Below are 18892 nucleotides of genomic sequence, written 5' to 3'. Positions count from 1 at the left end.
CAGGTATTTGTAATCATTTCCTTCAGGAGGTCTTCAGGTAGAGCTCCACATCACCAATATAGGCATCAAACTCTTCAGAGCCTTCATGTGTTAAAGAGGTTTTTCTCTCCCAAAAAATAACTGAGGGGATCCATGAAAGGTGTCGCATGGAGATCTCAGTGGATAGCTGTCCTTTATCCATCCACAGAGAAGGGAGGCAGCAGGAGACAGTTGTTAGACCATCAGCCTAGCAGATTGAAAAGCTGTGTCCTCAGCCTAGCTCTGCTGATGACTGCTCTGGAAGTCAGGTAGGGCAGGTCACTGGCCTAGGTGGGCTGCGTGGGGAGGGGGCCTTTAGTTTCGCCCCCTGAAAATGGGGTTTGTCCTAGTGGGTTTTATTTTCCCAAGGGGTCTTAGAATATTGATCAGAGAAGGTGGTGCAGAGAAACGGGAGAAGTAATGTCATTATGCACCATCCCTAAGTCTTTAGCTGGGTCGATTTATTTGAGACGACCAAAACAATCCAAGGCTGATCTGTACTGTTACAGTCATCGTCATTAATACCAATGACCAACATCTATTTAGCATTTACTAACAAACTGACAAAGATTATGCCAAGTGTTGGGGATATAACTATATAAATCCATGTGGATCATACCACACTTATCTACGCATACAGAAAGGCAAAATGTCTGAATTAGCTATACCACAGTCCAGGTCAAGGGCCAGGGGTCCACAAGAGGTAGAAAGAGAATGAACACCATTCTACATTATACCTCCTGTTCAGATGGTCTGACCAAGACGGTTCCTGAAAAGAATGGAAGCAAAATGGTTTTCACTTTACTGAACCTGGAAACTCTTTACCACCATGCCATTATAGAGACAACATGGCGGAGTGGCTAAAATGCTGGACTTAGAGTCAGGGAGACCTGAGTTCAAATACCTCCTCCTGCTAGCCAAGTGACCTTGAGGGAGTCATTTCATATCTCTCAGCCTCAGTTTCCTCACCTGGAAAGTGTGGACAAAAACACTCACAGTACATATCTCACAGGGTTGCCATGATGATCAAATAAGAAGGTGGGTGAAGCGGCTTATATAACCATGAAGTACCATGGAGATGACAACTGTTCATATACACTCAGCCCAACTGTAGACATCATTTAGTGTGCTGACCTCACTTTACAAATGAAGCAACTGAGTCCTAGAGAGAAGTGATTTTATCACAGAGATTACACAAGGACTCCTCATACATACTCAATGGGGCAGCTCTTTGCAGAGGTGATACATTCTGCATATAAGTCCGCTTCAGATTGGTCCTAGACATCCCACCCTCAGCCTAAAACTCCAGGTGCCCATATTTCTAGTCTTCCCCATAACCTGGACTTTTTTTTTTAATTAAAGGCTTAAGTTAATAATACCTGCTTAGTTAAAGAAGGTCCAACTACGCTTGCTCCAAATGGGATCAGGAATCCAGAACTTCACACCCCCCCCAATTTGTTTTCCTGGCACCCTTTCCCCCAGGGTAACTTCCCTCTGTATACTATTTGCTATGTTGTAATAATTTCCTACCTCCTTCTCTCTCTCTTTTTTTAATCTGTTGAGGTTTTTGCCTTGCCACTGGGAGTCTTTACATTGCGCGGGTCCTTTGATGGGAACCCTGGGCGCTCTTCTTCTTGATCACAGTATGCTCAGTTTTGTCCTCATCCTCACACATTAAAGCCATTTGATTTTTAGTTATTTCTGCTGCCTTACAAATATCAATGACTTTCTTTGCCCAGGAAGGTCAGTTTCCCTCTACAGTCTTCCGTGTACTGTGCTTGATCCAATTGTACACACCCCACATGGCCTCCCCCAAAAAGTACTCTTTCATAAGAGGTTCACGAGTTCTCCATAGCCACATTCCCCAGCTGGCAATTTCAGTTCACCGCCTCTGATGATTGGTAGCGGTCGCTAGAGGCAAATGTTCAAGATCCTGTGCGGGCCTCCCCTTCTTAAGAATCCCCTGCAAAGGGCTGCCTATTTTATCCTGGTTTCCAAACCTGCCACAAGCAGGTGACGAGAAGTCTCCGATGAAGGCACTTCCCACATTTCAGGGAGATTAACAAGAGAAGCCTTTTGCCGGAGCATTGCCAAAGGAAAGGACTCTTTGACCCAGGGGGAGATAGGCCCACCTAAGCTGCTATTCTAAAATTATCCTTCTGGCTCCCATCAAAAGCTTCAAATAATAATAATAACTTATATTTATAAAGCATGATTCACTGCAAAGGATCCCATGGTGCTTTACAAACTCCACAAACTGATACACACATAAAATAGAAGAAGCATCTTGCCATCCTCTGAGAAGTAGCCACCTCTGGGGTGAAAAGTGACAGCTGCTTAACCACACGGAGCCGCAGGACACAATAGGAAGGACGGGGACGGAAGAATGGCTGAACTCTGGGTGGCCCATTGCTACCACATTTGGACACACTCAGACCATGTTATTCTGATCTGACAGGTTTCCTTTGATTCATCAGCCTCACTACCTGTTATCATAGGATCACAGCCCCTGAGGACAAGCTGCCACCTATTCACTTAGAATCAGTAACTTCAAATCCTTCCTGGTAACAGGGCAGCCTTTGGTATGGCTTAAAAACAAGATTCCTCCATTATGCACTCACAGGGCATATGTCTAAGGGAAACAAAAAAGGGTTTTGGCCACAGGCAGGGGAAATGCGGACTCATATTCATTCATCATTCATTCATTCATTCATCCATTCATCCATTCAACAAGGATTTATTAAAGTCCTACTAGGTGCAATTACAAAGTAATTTCATGGTGAAAGGAATGACTCTGAGGCCAACACTTTCTTTAGAGTAGGGACTCTTGGACCATGTTTTTGTGTTATGGACCCCATTGGCAGTTCACCCTTATCAGGTGAACCTTTCTCACAGCAATGTTTTTAAGAGCATAAAATAAAATATATGTGACTACAAAGGAAATCCATTATATTGAAATATAGTTGTCAAAAAGAATTTTTTTAAAACAAGGTTAAGAACCCTGCTCTAAGATTAAACCTACTCATTGCCTTTATAATAATGATGAAGCTTTATAATAAAGATGTAATTTTTTTCCCATCCAAGTTCATAGAACTCCTGAAATTTATTTAAAGACTCTTTGGAAATCCATAGATCTCAGGTTAAGAACTCCTATTCTAGAGAAAAGTAGATCTGTTTTAAGGTCACTAAGCATCAGCTAGGTGGCACAATGGCTAGAATGCCAGGCCTAGAGTCAGGAAGACTCATCTCTTTGAGTTCAAATTCAGCCTCAGACACTTACCAGATGTTACCCTGGGCAAGTCACTTAACCCTGTTTGCCTCAGTTTCCTCATCTGTAAAATGAACTGGAGAAGGAAATGGCCAAGCACTCCAGTATCTTTGCTAAGAAAACCCCAAATAGGGTCATGACGAGTCAGATATGACTGAAACGAATGAGCAACAAAACAAAAAACTTTGATGAGATACAGAACTATCACCTCATTAACAAGGTTCAGTTTACAGTACAAGGAAAAAACATTCTGGAGAATAAATGAAGACATCTACAGACAGTACCTGAAGCTGATCCTGGCCAAACCTAAACATAGCAGTGATGGCTTTGAAGTCAAACACAGAATCATAGAATGTTAGACCTAGAAGAGACCTTAAAGGTATAACCCTTTCATTTTACAGAGAGGGAAAATGAGGCCCAGAAAAAAGGACCTGACTTGCCCAAAGCTATATGGTGAGTGATTGGCAAGGACTAGAATATGGGTCTCCTGATTCCTGGTTCTGGGCTCTTTTCACTAAGCTGCCCTGCCCTAATTCATTATTGTCCGTTTGTTTTTTCCTAATCAATAAAACCCAGTTTTAATGAATAATAGCTAACGTAATAGGAGCTAACACTTAGATAACACTTTAAGGTTTTGCAAATCACCTTACATGTGTTATTCCCATTTGATCACTGAAACATAGAAAGACAGAAGAGGAAAAACGTGTTTATTCACTCACGTCACTAAGATGAAGAGCATTGAGACGGGCTCGGATGAAGTCAGGGTGATCAGGAAGGAAAGTGTATCTGTGCATTGATTCTGAGTCCCCAGCTCTGTAGAGACGCTGTCAAGCCAAAACAGATTCCCGTTTAAATGCAGATTATAGCTTGTGGTGCTACATTTCCATGGAATTCAGAACATCATAGACAAATCCGTGTGAAAATCAGTATAACAATATACACATTTCTTTGCATGTCTCAGAGCTTTTAACAGTGTCATGGCCACGATGGCTACTCAATTGTTTTGCTCAGATAAATGGGTATATAGAAAAATGCACAGACAGACGGCGCAGATTTTAGACAGATCTCTTTAAAGCCATACTTCTTCTAGTGTTCTACTACTATCCATCTACCAAATGATGAAATAGCCTAAAACACTGACTGGCTGACACATACCCATCTAATTTCATTACAGATCAATGTCTCATCTACACTTTATAGTCTTAAAGGATTTCCTGGGAGTACTGAGAGAATACATGACCTGCCCACAATCACTCAGGTTGTTCATGATAGACTAGACAGGACTTGATCCCATGCCTTTCTGACTCCACGCCCAACTCCATCTATTATACTCTGCTGCCTTTCAAGCATGTGTATACATGCATGTGTTCATTAGAATATTTGAAGATTTTTTGAAGAGGTGATTTATAAATAATATTAAATTTAAAGATATGGATATTTTATCTGAAAGGGTTCGGTGTCTTATTGGCTTTATAGTGGGAAAACAGAATGCCCTCAGTTCTAATCCTCTCTCTCTCAAATCCAAAGGCAGACTTTAACTATATGTAACAGGAAAAATAAAGTGGCTTTGTCATTGGGTGTAAATTTTACATCTTTCCCAGTGTCAGGAATGTTTTCTACTTCTGGCTCAACTCATTGAGTACAGCTCAATTTTCTAATTAAGAAAAAGTCAGAGATACGGGTGTGTGTGTGTGTGTGTGTGTGTGTAAGAGAGAGAGAGAGAGAGAGAGAGAGAGAGAGAGAGACAGAGACAGAGACAGAGACAGAGACAAAGACAAACAGAGGCGAGGAGACAGAGAGAGACAAGGAGACAGACAGAGACAGACAGAGAATAAGGAAAGAGAATGAGAGAGAAAAGACTGTAGCAAATGTAGAGACTGAACGCAGAGAGACATTTAACTTTTCTGTTCTTTGTCTCCAGTTGAGTTAAATTAAACTTTTATCTCCATTGGACTCCACTGAAAATTAAGGTGTGTTTGAAATGAATGTGGCAGAGAGCCATCTATCAGGAATGGCTGAGATCAGGTACAACATCAAACCTACATCATTGCACTGCAGGTAGCTGTTCTTGGCATGGACCAGGTCTGGGGAGTCAACCACGGTAGTGAACTTGATACTGTCCGGCTTTTGACGATATTTAGCCTGCAAGGAATAAAGACAAAGATTCTCATGAAACAGGAGTTTGACTTTTTGAATGCAGTATTACTACAATCAATCCAGAACCAAATATATCAATGACTTATTTGGAAACATTTCCCCTATTTATGGGCAATAGCAGCAAGAATGCCTTGAGGGGAAAGAGGCACAGGCTGCATCTATGTAATCAGAAATAGCTTTGAGACATTTAAGTCTTTTGAAGATAGATGCTACAGGTAATAAAGTACAAACTGCCCTGGCATCTCATACTAACATGCTCACCGTTCAACAGAATTCAGTATAAAATCAATCATACCTATTCCTACTTTATCCTAGAAGGATTTAGTCACTCAAGTATCGAGAGGACTTTACTATGTTGTATCACCTACCTATGGGATTATCCCCCAAGAAAAACAGTGAGGCCCTGGGGCAGTGTGATTGATTATTCCATTTGGATAAATATATTTTGCTCTTTTCCCTATTCTCATGGTGTTTATATGGCGAATAAACATTGTGAATGGCAATCATAACTTTTCTCCCAACTCGGTAATGCGTGTCTAAATGTATGGAATAAATTATTAGCTCATCTTGCTGATGAGCCTAAGAGTCCTTCAAAATGGTATAATTTGAAAATATTTTCAGAATAAAAGGATATTACACTCTACATTCTGGTCAAATTGTATTACTGTATGGAATGCTGACATTTCCATTCCCTGTCTTCATGACTTTGCACAGGCGCTTTCTCATGCTTGTAATGTTCTCTGTCCTCCTTACCCCCAACACCACCCTCCTGTAACAAAGCATTCTAATGGTAAACAATTCCTACAGATGTGCCAGGCCATGAAAGATTTATTAGTACCTCGCTGATGAGTTCACCAGCCTTCTTTACATTTTCTATCTGTGGGGATCTCAGCGCCAGCCAGCCCAGTCCCTTCATGGAGTTCAGGTCTGATTTGTAGCGTGACTGTAGGAAAAAAAATTTTCTTGGCTTTTTATCAGTATGACATCTGATATCAGTATAACATCTTTGACTATTAAGACTCTTTCGAAAGATCCTTGATTTGTAATAATACTTGCAGTAATGATTGCTAACAACATTCCAGAGTCTTCCTTCTCTCTGCTCATTCTTGCCATCAAGTTGGACCATTTGTCTGGGTGCATTCTTATAGAAATTAAGTCATGGAAACTTGACCGGGATAGAAAAAGAGGCCCTATCAGTGAATTTGACTAATTTAGAGCATAAGATACCAATGGCCTGTGTGAGTGAAATCAAATTAAAGCTCAGATTAACTCCAATTAACTCAAACCAGCAAAGAGTCAGACCGCCTGCCTTTGGTGTTGTTCAGTTGTTTTAGTCATGTCCGACTCTTCATGACCCCATTTGGGGTTTTCTTGGCAAAGACACTGGAGTGGTTTGCCATTGCCTTCTCCAGCTCATTTCACAGATGAGGAAACTGAGGCAAACAGGATTAAGTGACTTGCTCAGGGTCACACAGCTAGCAAGTGTCTGAGGCCAGACTTGAACTCACGAAGGTGACGCCCAGCGCTCTATCCACTGTGCCACTTGACTGCTTACTGCCTGCCTTACTACCTGCCTTATTGTACATCACTGTCACTACTCTGAGCTCTACATTCAAAAACAGAGTTCATATGCTAAGTATAAGTCATTTCTCTGAGCCTCAGTTACCCAAAGTGTAAAAGTGGCAGTCATAACAACCAACTTTTTTCCTTTGAGATCAACTAGTGCAATTCCCACATTGTACATAAAAGAAAAACAAGGCACCAAGAAGCCATTGACATGCCCAAGGTCACAATGTAAGGTGATCCTCTAACTCAGGTCCTCTAATTTCCAAACCAGCATTTCGTTTGGTTTTGTTTTCTTCCCCATGAGATTATTAGAAATCTCTAGTTTCCTTCAAAACCTCTAGCTACTAGTGCAGCTGGTGATGCAGTGGGTAGAGTACAGGGTTTGGAATCAGACACACTCATCTCCATGAGTTCAAATCCAACCTCAGACACTAGCTGTGTGACCCTGGGCAAGACACTTAACCTCTGTTTGCCTCAGTTCCTTCATCTGTAAAATAGGTGAAGTATAATAGCACCAAACTCCTAGGCTGGTTGTGAGAATAAAATGAGATAATATTTGTAAAATTGTGCTTAGCATATGCCTAGCACATAGTAGGGGGTATTTATATGCTATTCTTTCCTCCTCTTTACCCTTGAAATAACCTCATATTTAATGTGTATATATCTCATATATTTATTATGTATTTGCTGATAGACTGCAAGTTTATATACTTATTATGTATATCCTAATAGAATATAAGCTCCTTGAAGGCAGAAGTTTCATTTTTATCTTTGTATCTCCAGGGCTTTAACACAGTGCCTTAAGGCCCTTAGGAAATGCATGTTCATTGACTGGCTGATCAATTAATAAAATATATTGTTTTATTTAGTGCTCTTGGGAAAGAAATTATCCCCTTGATATAAAATGACATGACTTTGGACAATCCAATAGTCATGCTAAGACACCTGAGAGAATGAAAACTGAGTCCACCTTAAAGTCTCACAGGGAAGGACCATAGTGACCATCCAGACCAGGGTTTGCCAATCTATCACCCTGTGGCCATAGTTCCACAAATCCAGGCTATGGAAAAACAAGCAGACAGTACAGATTTGGCCTAACAGCCCCAGTTTGCCAATCCTCATCTAGGTTAACATTCTCATTTTATGACTGAGAAACTGAGGCTCAGAAAGATAAGTGATTTGTTCAAGGTCACCCAAGCAGTAAAGGGGGGCAGCCTGAATCCTAACCTTCTGGTTCCAAATCAAGTGCTCGTTACTACCCTGCCTCTTCTTAACTAGATAGTTCTAAGCAGACCACTTCAATTTGTCCATGACGGAGTTTCCCCAGGCTTCTCTTGCAAAGCTGGGCTAAGCCTCAGACTCCTTCTCTAGTTTCTTCTCAGGGCCTTCAAGATCATAGCTATAGTCAAAAGAGAATGTGTTGTCTCTATGTACTCCTGGGAAAAACAATCAGGGCCATTTGGAAACAGTAAATGTAATGAAAGATATGCCAGAAGTATAAGATATTATTATTCCTGCCACATGCCCCTGGCCCCAGGATGGAGAAAAGTTAAGTCCCCTACGTACTCCCTGTCTTGATGTTCCCAGAATCACCTATGATAGAATTGGTTTCAGCAAATGATCTTTATGGAAATTAGGTTTTTATAAAGAAAAAAAAAATGAAACCTGTAAGAAAATCTAAATTTTGGATCTAAACGAAGCTGATGGCATCCCTTTAATTTAGAGAGAAGCTCTGCCATAATGAAAAATGTCACTCCTGAAATCAGGCTTTCTGCCGTACTCGTTCCTTTCATTTCAGGGTTTACAGCGTTCCTCACAGTTAGCCACAAAGAAGGCTTCTTTCTGATCTACTGTCTAGTGGTTAATGTCCCTGTGCAAATTCTACTTTGCTACCAAACTGGTTAAGAGAGACATCTAAGGTCTCCCTTAACTCAGGTTCAGGAGCGGGTTTCTATGCCCCATGCCAGTAGCTTGCTTTTTATATTGGGATCTTTCAGTCTATACTGGCAACGCTTTTGCCTTCCACTCTGATAAAGAACAGAGGAAATTGGATAAATTTCTAAGTTAGAGAGAATAATCCAACAGGGATTCTTCACAGCTAGGCATTGCTCCTTTCATAAAAGACATGAAGTGGGGAGAGCTCTTTCAACTCGCCTTTTGTTGAGCTGAACAGTACGATTGCAGGTAAGTAAGAAAGCAAGATGCAGGCTCCCTAATGCTTTGATTGTGCCTCAGACTCGCTCATAAATGGACGGGCTATTGATATTTCGTCTCCCAGTCCTGCTTCAACTATTCAGACAGAACCTAATAACAACATGCCAGCATCAGGCTTCATAATAAAAGATGGGAGGGGGAGAGGAGTAACAAGAAATCAACTTCCCCAAGATGGTTTCTAAGCACAATTCCAAAACACTTTTTTTTTTTTTTGGAACCACTGAACTTGGTTTCCATATGCTACCCAGAACTGCAGGCAAGAACTGAGCATTCTATCCTCTCCAATTATTATTGTTGTTGTTAGTTATTATAATAGAAACTGGCTTTGGACTCACACATATCGTTCTTCAGAGTCCTGTGCACTCCACCTCTCCTTGATGGCCCCATAGCTTCGAATACACAAGTCATAAATGAACTGTGACTTTTAGTACCTGGGCATGGTGGGGCAGAAAAATGCAGACAGCTGTGTCCAGAGAACAGTGTAGAACAGGGACATCTATGTCCTCCAGGGGTAGGACTACTTTGAAGATTTTGCTTCTAAACCTTTCTTGGTGACTTATCAACAAGGTTTGTTCCGACCAAAGACGCTATTGACACAACCACCCTGAAGCAACATGCTATGATGAAAAAGGCATCGAGGGACCTGGCTTCTGGTTCAAGCTCTCCTTAGATGCAGCCCACATGAGCTGTGTGACACTTCATGTCTCTGGATTCCATTTCCTTCATTTGGAAAATGAGGGTATTGGACTAGATAAACTCAATAATCTGATTGAGAGCTACTTCTACCAACTGCAGATGGACAATCCATATATGACTTAATAGGTAATTCTTAGGGATTTTTCTGAGGCATAAAGAGGTTAATTGACTTTCCCAGTGTCATATAGTTGCTAAGCATCAGACGCTCGATTTGAACATACATCTTTTAGATTCCAAAGTTAACAATTTATCCAATATGAAATATTGCGTATAGAAAAACCTCTTGCTCCACATATAGTATATATACACATATATGTTAGATATGTATAAATAGCTATAGGTATAGATAAATTTATATCTACACCTATCTAGCCATCTGTGTTCTCCTCCTCCTCTTTCTGTATTATATATACATATGTATACAAACAGGTGTATGTGAAATTGTAATAAACAACCTAGAGAGGAAAGATGAGGGGATACTATAAATACATTCTAAAAGAAAAGGTTGGACCAGTTTGGGGATTGATGGGGAGTGAGGGAGGAAGAAAGAGATGAAAGGAGGGAAAGAGTGGGAGACAGAGACAGAGAGAAAGGACAGATAGAGGTAAAGGAGAAGGAAGGAAGGAAGGGAAGAAGAGAAAGAAGGAAGAAGAAGACAGGAAGAGAAGGGAAGGGAAGGAAAGGAAAGGAAAGGAAAAGAAACTTTACCTCACTCTGTAGTGCATGGGCTTTCTTGGCCCAATACAGCTTCAAGTCCTCAGGAAGGGCTGTAAAGTCATGGCACCTCGTCCTATAATCATGCTCGCTTGCCAGGGCCTGAGCCTTGCGAGCATGGACCAGGTTCACCACGTCCATGGGGAGGTGGTACTGAGTATTGCTGCCTGGGGCCTCCCTCCTGTACTGCTGTTCACTCTGTAGTTTCCCCACTCGCAGGCAGTGCTGAAGTCTGTGGTCATCCAGAATGCTTCTGGCTCCAATAAGTTTCCCTCTCTCCTTCACAAAGTCATGTCTATACTGACACTTTGAGTGAAAAGAAAATCAGTCAGCCATTTGCATTTTACTTGCTTAAATTCCAATTACCTGTGTTTAAATCCTACAAAATCACATTTTTTCCTTTTTTTTTTGTACAAGGGGGTGATTATTATTGGGGTGAAAATCCCTGAACCAAAACAAAACACAGGCTAGCTTGACAAAGCACCTTCCTCCCTGGGGGTGGAAGAACCAAAGAATAGTTCTATTTGTCTGCTTGATCAGAAGCTGTATATTGAAACCAAGAGAAAGGGGCCCTACTTGACTACTTTGCCTATGACCAAAAGAAATTTATCAAAAACTGCAAATGAGAAAGCTGTGTTTTATCCTGGTGCACTTGGCAAAGCGTTAAACCCTAAAGACAAGATCTATGCCTTTGAAGTCCCTGTTTTCTATGATTTGTTTATGGGAAAGGAAAAGTCACCTTCATGTCCCAAAGCTATGGACTTTATCATCAGAGTGGATTGAATTGCAATGAACAAAGTACAATGCTAGTCTCTAAAACTAGTATGGGGACGGAAATATGAAAATTTGATGACTTGAATTATTGTGATTTCTCTACCTGATTCAGGGTTGGAGTTACAGGTGAAGAACATTTATTTCTCTAGCATTGTGACTACAAATACATCAGCCCAGCTCCCCCTGGAAGGTCTTTGACTGTGTTTGGCTTCTGATTAGCAGAGCCTTTTTTCCCTCCTACAAAGACACTCATTCATAAGTAATATATTCTGCAAGTGACATTCTTGTCTCACATGGTTATAGATTTGCTTTAATTCAGTAAAATTTGCCGTAGACATTGTTTTACATGAAGTTAACAGAAATTAGGTGACATGGAAGGTCATATCATTCAACTCACATCACTGGCGATATCTCGGGAGGCCCTTGCAGTCTGGAAAGGGATTGCTTCCATTGTCAGCTTGTAGCCTTGAGCACATAGATTATGCCAAGACTCCTTGTATTTTGCCTAAAGTGGGAACACATGTAGATTTTCTTCTTTTTCTTTTTTTTAAATACATGAATCAATGAACAAAGAAAATCCCCTCTCTCATTTGTAGTTCTGTGTGCATGAATCAATTTCTGACATGCCAAAGCTCTCTATTTTGTATAGAACATCTCATTAGTGTGCATGCTACCACTCCCTCCACATCTGTACTCAGCACATTTGTACAAAGATATGGTTAATGTGGACATGAAGAGGTTACCCATTCTAATAAGGTTCTGGGCTTAACCTCCATGATCAAATTTACATCATTCTGAAGATGCAGGAATAAGTATCTTTGGATCACAACTAAACTTGGGTGAAAGATAAATTTTGATATCACTAAGACTGGCTACATACATGCATATATTTATTTGTTTGCTTATTTATTTATGGCAAAGTTTTACTGATTTTTTTCTTTTTACATCCAAGTCATTTCTGTATTTCATGGAATCTCAGGATTGAAAGGCACTGATCAGAGAGGTCTAACCTCTTAACCCCACTAAGATGAAGCTAGCCAGTAACTATAACTACTCAGCTTTTATTTAAAGACCTCTAATGACATAACCCAACCCCAAAAGACCCAACAGCTACAGCATTTGAGAGCATCAGCAATATTCCACATTCGTTGCCTCCCACTACTCCAAGGAAAGGAGAGAGGTGAATTTCATCATTTTTCACGCAGCCAAGTTTGGCCACTACAATAACTCAAAGATAAATACTTACCTCACTAAGGTTGGCTGCATTTATTTTTGCCCTGATAAACTCAGGAAGACCCAGGGTCACTGTGTATTGGTGACTTGTATCCTTCCCTGCTGCTTTATAGAGGCGCTAGTGGGGGAAAGATTCATAAAAACAGTCATTGAGACCTTTGTGAACACCAAAGTACATCTCTTCTGGTAGTATAAATAGTGCAATATACTTTCTGAAAGTCTATTCAAATCCCATAGGATATAAACAGAAAAGAGGGCCATGGAGCAAATGAGATGCTATTATTATTAGTTTGTCAAAATGCGTATATTTTCCATTTATTAAAATAAAGTTTGGATTTTATGGCTTGGAGACATCAATTCATCATTTGTTTTGCTAGATTATGCCTATTTTTTATAAAGTTTTTGTTTTTCAGTAGGGAAAAATGTAGGAGGGAGAGAAAATAAAGCTTATTAATTGACAAAACAAAATTCAATTTAAAAAAGACACATTTCTTCATTTTCATGGGATCACACATTGAGAGCTAGAAGGGATTTTAAAGGTTATCTACTCCAATCTTTCTTTCTCCATTTTACAGATGAGGAAACTAAGGCCCAGTGGTGAAATGACTTCCCTAAAGTCACACAAATAATAACTAGTAGATTTTGGATTTTGACTTCATATCTTCTGATTCCAAATTCAATGCACTGTCTGCTATTATTAACATTATAATCAATTATTTATTAGAAAAGAAAAAAGGAGGAAGCCACTTTTAGCCTTTTCAGTAAGACAGTTGTTCATATTTCTTTCACTAAAGGGCAAGTCAAGTCCTGAACAAACCAAGCAAATCACTTACACATACAATCAGGGACAAAGGTGCAATGCAAGAAGTAACAATGCGATTGGGGTGATGAAAAGAAGAGAAAGAAAAAAGAAAAAGGAGCCAGGTGACATTTTTCCCCTATGTAGAAAAGGTATAGTAAAATTGCCAAATAGACCTATAGGATTTAGAGTTGGAAGGTACCTTAAAGATCATCTAGTCTAACCCCCTCATTTTATAGATGAGGAAACTGAGATCTAGTGAGGGGACCTGACTTACCCAAGGTCACACAGCTAACAAGGAGCAGAGTTGGAATTCAAACTCTGATCCTCCAGTTCCAAATCCAGTTGTCCATAATCCCTCACACCATATTGTCTCTCATCATCACGACCATCACTGACATGTGTCTACTGCTTTGCTGTTTACAAAGTATTTTAATAAAAAGCCAGCATTTATATCACACTTTAGGGCTTGCAAAATGCCTTACATATGTTATCTCATTTGACCTGAGTCATTATCCTGGAGAAGAGTAGGTATTGCCTTCATTTTGTGTTTGTTGTTCAGTCTTTTCAGTTGTGTCCAACTCTTTGTGACCACTTTTGAGGTTTTCTTGGCAAAGATACTGGAGTAGTTTGTCATTTCCTCCTCCAGCTCATTTTGCAAGTGAGGAAACTGAGGCAAACAGGGTTAAGTGACTTGCCCAGGATCACACAGCTAGTAAGTGTCTGAGACTGGATATGAACTCGGGTCTTCCTGACTCCAGGACTAGAGCTCTACTCACTGCATTACTTACCTGCCCATCCTCATTTTACCAAGGAGAAAATGGTCTCAGAAGAGAAATTTGACTGAAGTCACATGGCTAATAGGAGACAGAACTGGAAATTGAACCTAAATCTTCTGCCTCTAAATCTAGTGCTTTCTACTGGACCACAGCTGCCTTAGATAATGATGATGGTGATGATGATGATGATAGTTCATAAATTTCTAGTTTTGTACAACTCAGAGGTTATGTTAAAATCATTGTCAATTGCTGCATCTTTCCCCATCTCCCGACACTAATGATTCAAGTGTTTGAAAATGGACTAGTTAGATTAAAGAAGCCACTTCACGAGGCAAGAACCAAACAGAGATTAGGCCAAATGCTCCCCTTATTATTGTCCTGAGCTGCCTTTTGTAAATATTAGTCACCACTTGGTAGGAAAAAAATATATATATGTGTGTGTGTATGTGAATATATATATGTGTGTATACACGTATACACTATTTATAATACACACATACATACATATACATATGTGTATGTATATGTACATACACACTATATAATACACATATATATATGTATACACACACACACACACACACACACACACACATACAGAGAGAGAGAGAACGCACCAAATTCCAACTGATTCTTAAAATATCTAAGGTCATGGACAGAATTCTAAATCTAGACATTATCCAAAATCCTTTAATTATTGTTGGTCTTTAGGTAGAAGTCTAACCTCCATATCAAAAATAGAGAGGACAACTGAGAGGTGCTCTATTAGTAAATTGAGAAGAGCATTATACTAGAAGGCAAAAGGCCTGAAAGAATCAAATGAGAAAATGTAAGGTGATCTAAGGTAATGGAGTAACCCAGAAGGGATACTATAGTATGTTAAGTATTTTATAAAATTTGAAGTGCCATATATATGTCAACTGGTCTTAATATTTTTCTTAGGATGAGATTCTTTTCTTCTCAAACTTTTGTTGTTGCTTTTTCCCCCCTTCCTTTTATCAGCACATGGCAACGTTAAAAGTCCACCCCTGATTTCAGTAGAGATTTTTTTTTACCTCATTAGTAATCTGATTGCTGAATTTTGCATGAAGGAGTCCTGGTGAGTCTGTCACAGCTGTGTACCTGAAGGACTGGGGCTGCTGGCGATATTTACTCTGAGTTCCCACAAAAGAGAAAGAAAGAAAGGCTCCATTAGGTGCTAGGTCAGAAGTAGGCCTAGTTTCTTGGTCTGACTTCTAATACTGGCCATAAACCTATGCTTGACAAAGACCAAGATTCTCTCAGCCACTGAGTTCAGTTCTCCCCTTAGACTTGGGAATAATCTAATGAGTTTAGAACTCATTAGTAAGAGAAAGCAAATGGCTAAAAAAGTATAGGGTTGGACCAGATGCTCCTAAACATGAAAGGGAAGTTTACATTGTTCCTTCCCTGCAAATGTTAAAGGGACAGACAAATTAAAGGCTTAGATATTAAATTTGTTCAGAACCACTGTGCACAGGAGTGTTTTAATATTTTAAATTTATTATATATATATATATATATATATACTTAATTCTTGAGCCATATCAATAGGCATAATAATAGAAAGTCATGGGAAAAAAAACTATGAGAATATGTAACATCCTATTCCCTTTGAACTCCTTGTGAACTTTTCAATTAATTCAAGGATTGGTGGGGGCACTCCTCCACTGACACAGATTCCAAGCCCTCCACACCTTTGTAGACCACCTACATGAGTTGCTATGTGTTCAAAATAAAATCATTTCCTACTGGCCACCCCTCTGAGGGTAGGCCATACTTTCCAGAATTACACATCTAGACTTCTAAGTTTAGTAGACAGGTTCTGGCTAGTGCTCTGTAGGAATGGCCTTTGAGGATCCAAGGTCACTTGAGCACCATGATGAGGAATGAAAGGAAGGCTTCAGTGAAGTAGTTCTCATATTATCATAAATATTTAGCTGGGTCAAGACTCATCAATTGATCAATTGATACCAATTGAATCCACTGAAAATGATAAAGATTGTGAACTCTATCATGTTCTCCCACACACAGCTAAAAAGAGTGAGAGCTCCCATGCTTACTTAGAGTATGGGCCTATGACCCACCCAAGAAATCTAACTGTTATTCTTTTTTAAGTCAAAAGGAAAAGCTTTTTATTCTCCCAATCCCAAGATCAGAATCCAGCATTTTTTTTCTTCAAAGCCCACAGGAAATCACCAGCCTTCAAAGCAACACCAGGTAACCACATCTTATAGGCTAGTAAAATAATTTTTGTTCTGGGTAATGGAGGGTTTGAAATTATCTACAAAGCTGTCTTAAATGGCACTAAGACTCAAATGGGCACACCAATAAAAATGGGTGAAATTAAAGATTAATCTAATGAGTCACCACATCTAAATAACATAGCAATGTATTTCATCAAAGATATTTCCCACAATATGGCAAATATCACTGATAATATTAATACCCAGAAGCAATTAACCCAATCCAAGGAAAATTGCTGGTTACCTCACTGATGAGTTCAGATGCTTTCTTTCTTCCTTCAATCTCCAAAGTCCCTGGAATAACACAACCAACACCTCTCATAAAGTTTAGGTCAGATCTGTACAAATTCTGCAGGAAACAAGATGAGAGGGAGAGACAGAAGACTTAGTCAAACATAAGTTTAAACTCATTTTCATTACATTTCAAAATCAAAGTAAAGCAGGAGAGGCCAAGGGATCCATTAAAGACCATCTTAAAGACAAAACAACACTCCAAACAGGTTACCTCACACCTCACTCAAATACTTCCCTCCCCCAAGTTAGGTCTTTTCAGATTAATATTCAGTTTACAACTGAGCCTCATCAGTAACCATCTAATTGGAATGAGTAGCCATTTAATTTAGCAGGGGAAAAAAATAACACCAGTGTCATTTACTTTAGTTGTTGAGTGCCTTCTGAAGGGAAGTCATGCAAATTAAAATAAATAAATATATGCATAGTAGGGAGACAAAAGCTAGGTTAGATTGTACTTATAAACAACTCAGGGCAAATGTTTACACTATTTAAAGCATACCAAAAAAAGCAACCACCAAATCTGTGGAACTACAATAACAGTTCTCAAAGTATGATCCAGGGACTCCTGGGGGTCCCCAAGACCCTTTCAGGGGGTCTGCAAGGTGAAAATTTATTGTCATCACAATACTGAGATGTTTCTATGTCTAATACCACATATTGATAGACATAACCCACATAAACCAAAGCTCTTTGTGGGGTCCTCAATAATTTTTAAGAGGGTCCTCAGATTAAAAATTTTGATAACCACTGAGCTATAAGTGAAGTACCTGGTAGCATTAATTAACTCAAGATTCAGAACTTTGCTAACAAAGAGTTCAGAATATTCTGGCCAAGAAATAAGAGTGTGTGTGTGTGTGTGTGTGTGTGTGTGTGTGTACTCATTTATCATTTGTGTTAATGGTTTGGAACTTCCCAAATTTACTACATAATTGAACCATCTTCCACTCCTGATGCAGAGGCACCAGCCAGGACTGCTGCTTTCCATGTCCAGTCACGATGAAAAAAAGAGAAACTAGCAGGGCTTTTGTGCTTGTGTGACAGATCTGTCTCCAATAAGTGAGTATGACAGCTACCTTGTCAGGTGCTCCTACCCCATTTGTGAACTTCCTGGCAGTTTGTGTTACTCAGCAAAGTCTGTAAATAGGTGTGAAACACACACAGATGACAAACCCTCACATATATCTGACAAGGCTCTGTTTTGGGGACACAGTCCTAAATAATCCCAGTTGTCTCTCCCCTCTACTCTTCTCAGATAAATCTTCTTGCCTTAAGAATATGTCAACTGGGGGAAATGATGTTGATAGAGAAAGGAAACCTCCCAATTCGCAGAAAGTATGCTCTGGATATTCCCAAGAATGCAAAAATCCATGAATACTCTGCCCTACAGTACTCTCCTACTGGAGAGCGTAGGAATGACCAGGCTAGAAATGTCATCCAGGAACTCCAAACATTTCCAAGACTCATATAGAGGATTTAGGATTTAGGTGAGTCTCAGTGGGTCTGATTTCTTTCCTTCTTTCCCTTCCCCACCAAATTTTTCTAGTGTCCTTTTCCCAGAGAGAAACTAGTGGGAGTGGAGCAAGGCAGGCAGTGGAAAGTAGGGGTAGTGTGTATACAGCTTCACTTTCAAGGCTACCTCCTGAAATAGGACCCAGGGCATGAAGAGGAAGCTGTTTTTTTCCCTCCCTGGTCCCAGCTGACAGAGAATCTATCTCTCTTCTGGTAACAAAGTTGTGTGAAGGGAGGGAAAGATTTAAAGGGTCATATTTAGCATGAAAGGAGAGGTAGAGGAGAGGGGCTGTGTTCTGGGGCTCCTCATTATTACTAATTGAATAGCAAATCTAGACATATGAAGGTATCCTGGAGAGAAAGACAGAGGCAGAAATAGACAGAGAGAGACAGAGAAAGAGAGATCTATGTATTTTATATATACAATCTTTTACATATTGTCCCCCACCATTTGCATGCGAGGTCTTTGAGGGCAGAATCTGTGTTTTTGCTTTTCTTTGCATCCCTAGTGTTCAGCACAGTGCCTGGCACATAATGCTTACTAAATGGTTGGTGACTGAATGACAGATAAATAGCTCCTAAGGGAAACTATACTTAAATAGACCCT

General features: G+C 39.9%; 1 protein-coding gene across 1 annotated transcript in view; it reads right to left on the bottom strand.

The window, feature by feature from the left end:
• The window catches only part of NRAP (nebulin related anchoring protein), an 84177-nt gene that overhangs the window by 5011 nt on the left and 60274 nt on the right, over nucleotides 1–18892 (bottom strand). Inside the window, exons 30-37 of the mRNA XM_027852166.1 lie at nucleotides 16727–16831; nucleotides 15274–15372; nucleotides 12654–12758; nucleotides 11805–11912; nucleotides 10628–10939; nucleotides 6282–6386; nucleotides 5330–5428; nucleotides 4006–4110 (exon numbers count right to left, since the gene is read on the bottom strand). Coding sequence (XP_027707967.1) covers nucleotides 4006–4110; nucleotides 5330–5428; nucleotides 6282–6386; nucleotides 10628–10939; nucleotides 11805–11912; nucleotides 12654–12758; nucleotides 15274–15372; nucleotides 16727–16831 — 1038 coding nt within the window. The remainder of the gene's footprint in view (nucleotides 1–4005; nucleotides 4111–5329; nucleotides 5429–6281; nucleotides 6387–10627; nucleotides 10940–11804; nucleotides 11913–12653; nucleotides 12759–15273; nucleotides 15373–16726; nucleotides 16832–18892) is intronic.

The sequence above is a fragment of the Vombatus ursinus genome, unplaced genomic scaffold, assembly GCF_900497805.2.
Source record: "Vombatus ursinus unplaced genomic scaffold, bare-nosed wombat genome assembly UNPS02009205.1, whole genome shotgun sequence".
In the NCBI taxonomy this organism is placed as follows: domain Eukaryota; kingdom Metazoa; phylum Chordata; class Mammalia; order Diprotodontia; family Vombatidae; genus Vombatus; species Vombatus ursinus.
This window is presented reverse-complemented; position numbering and strand designations above follow the sequence as displayed.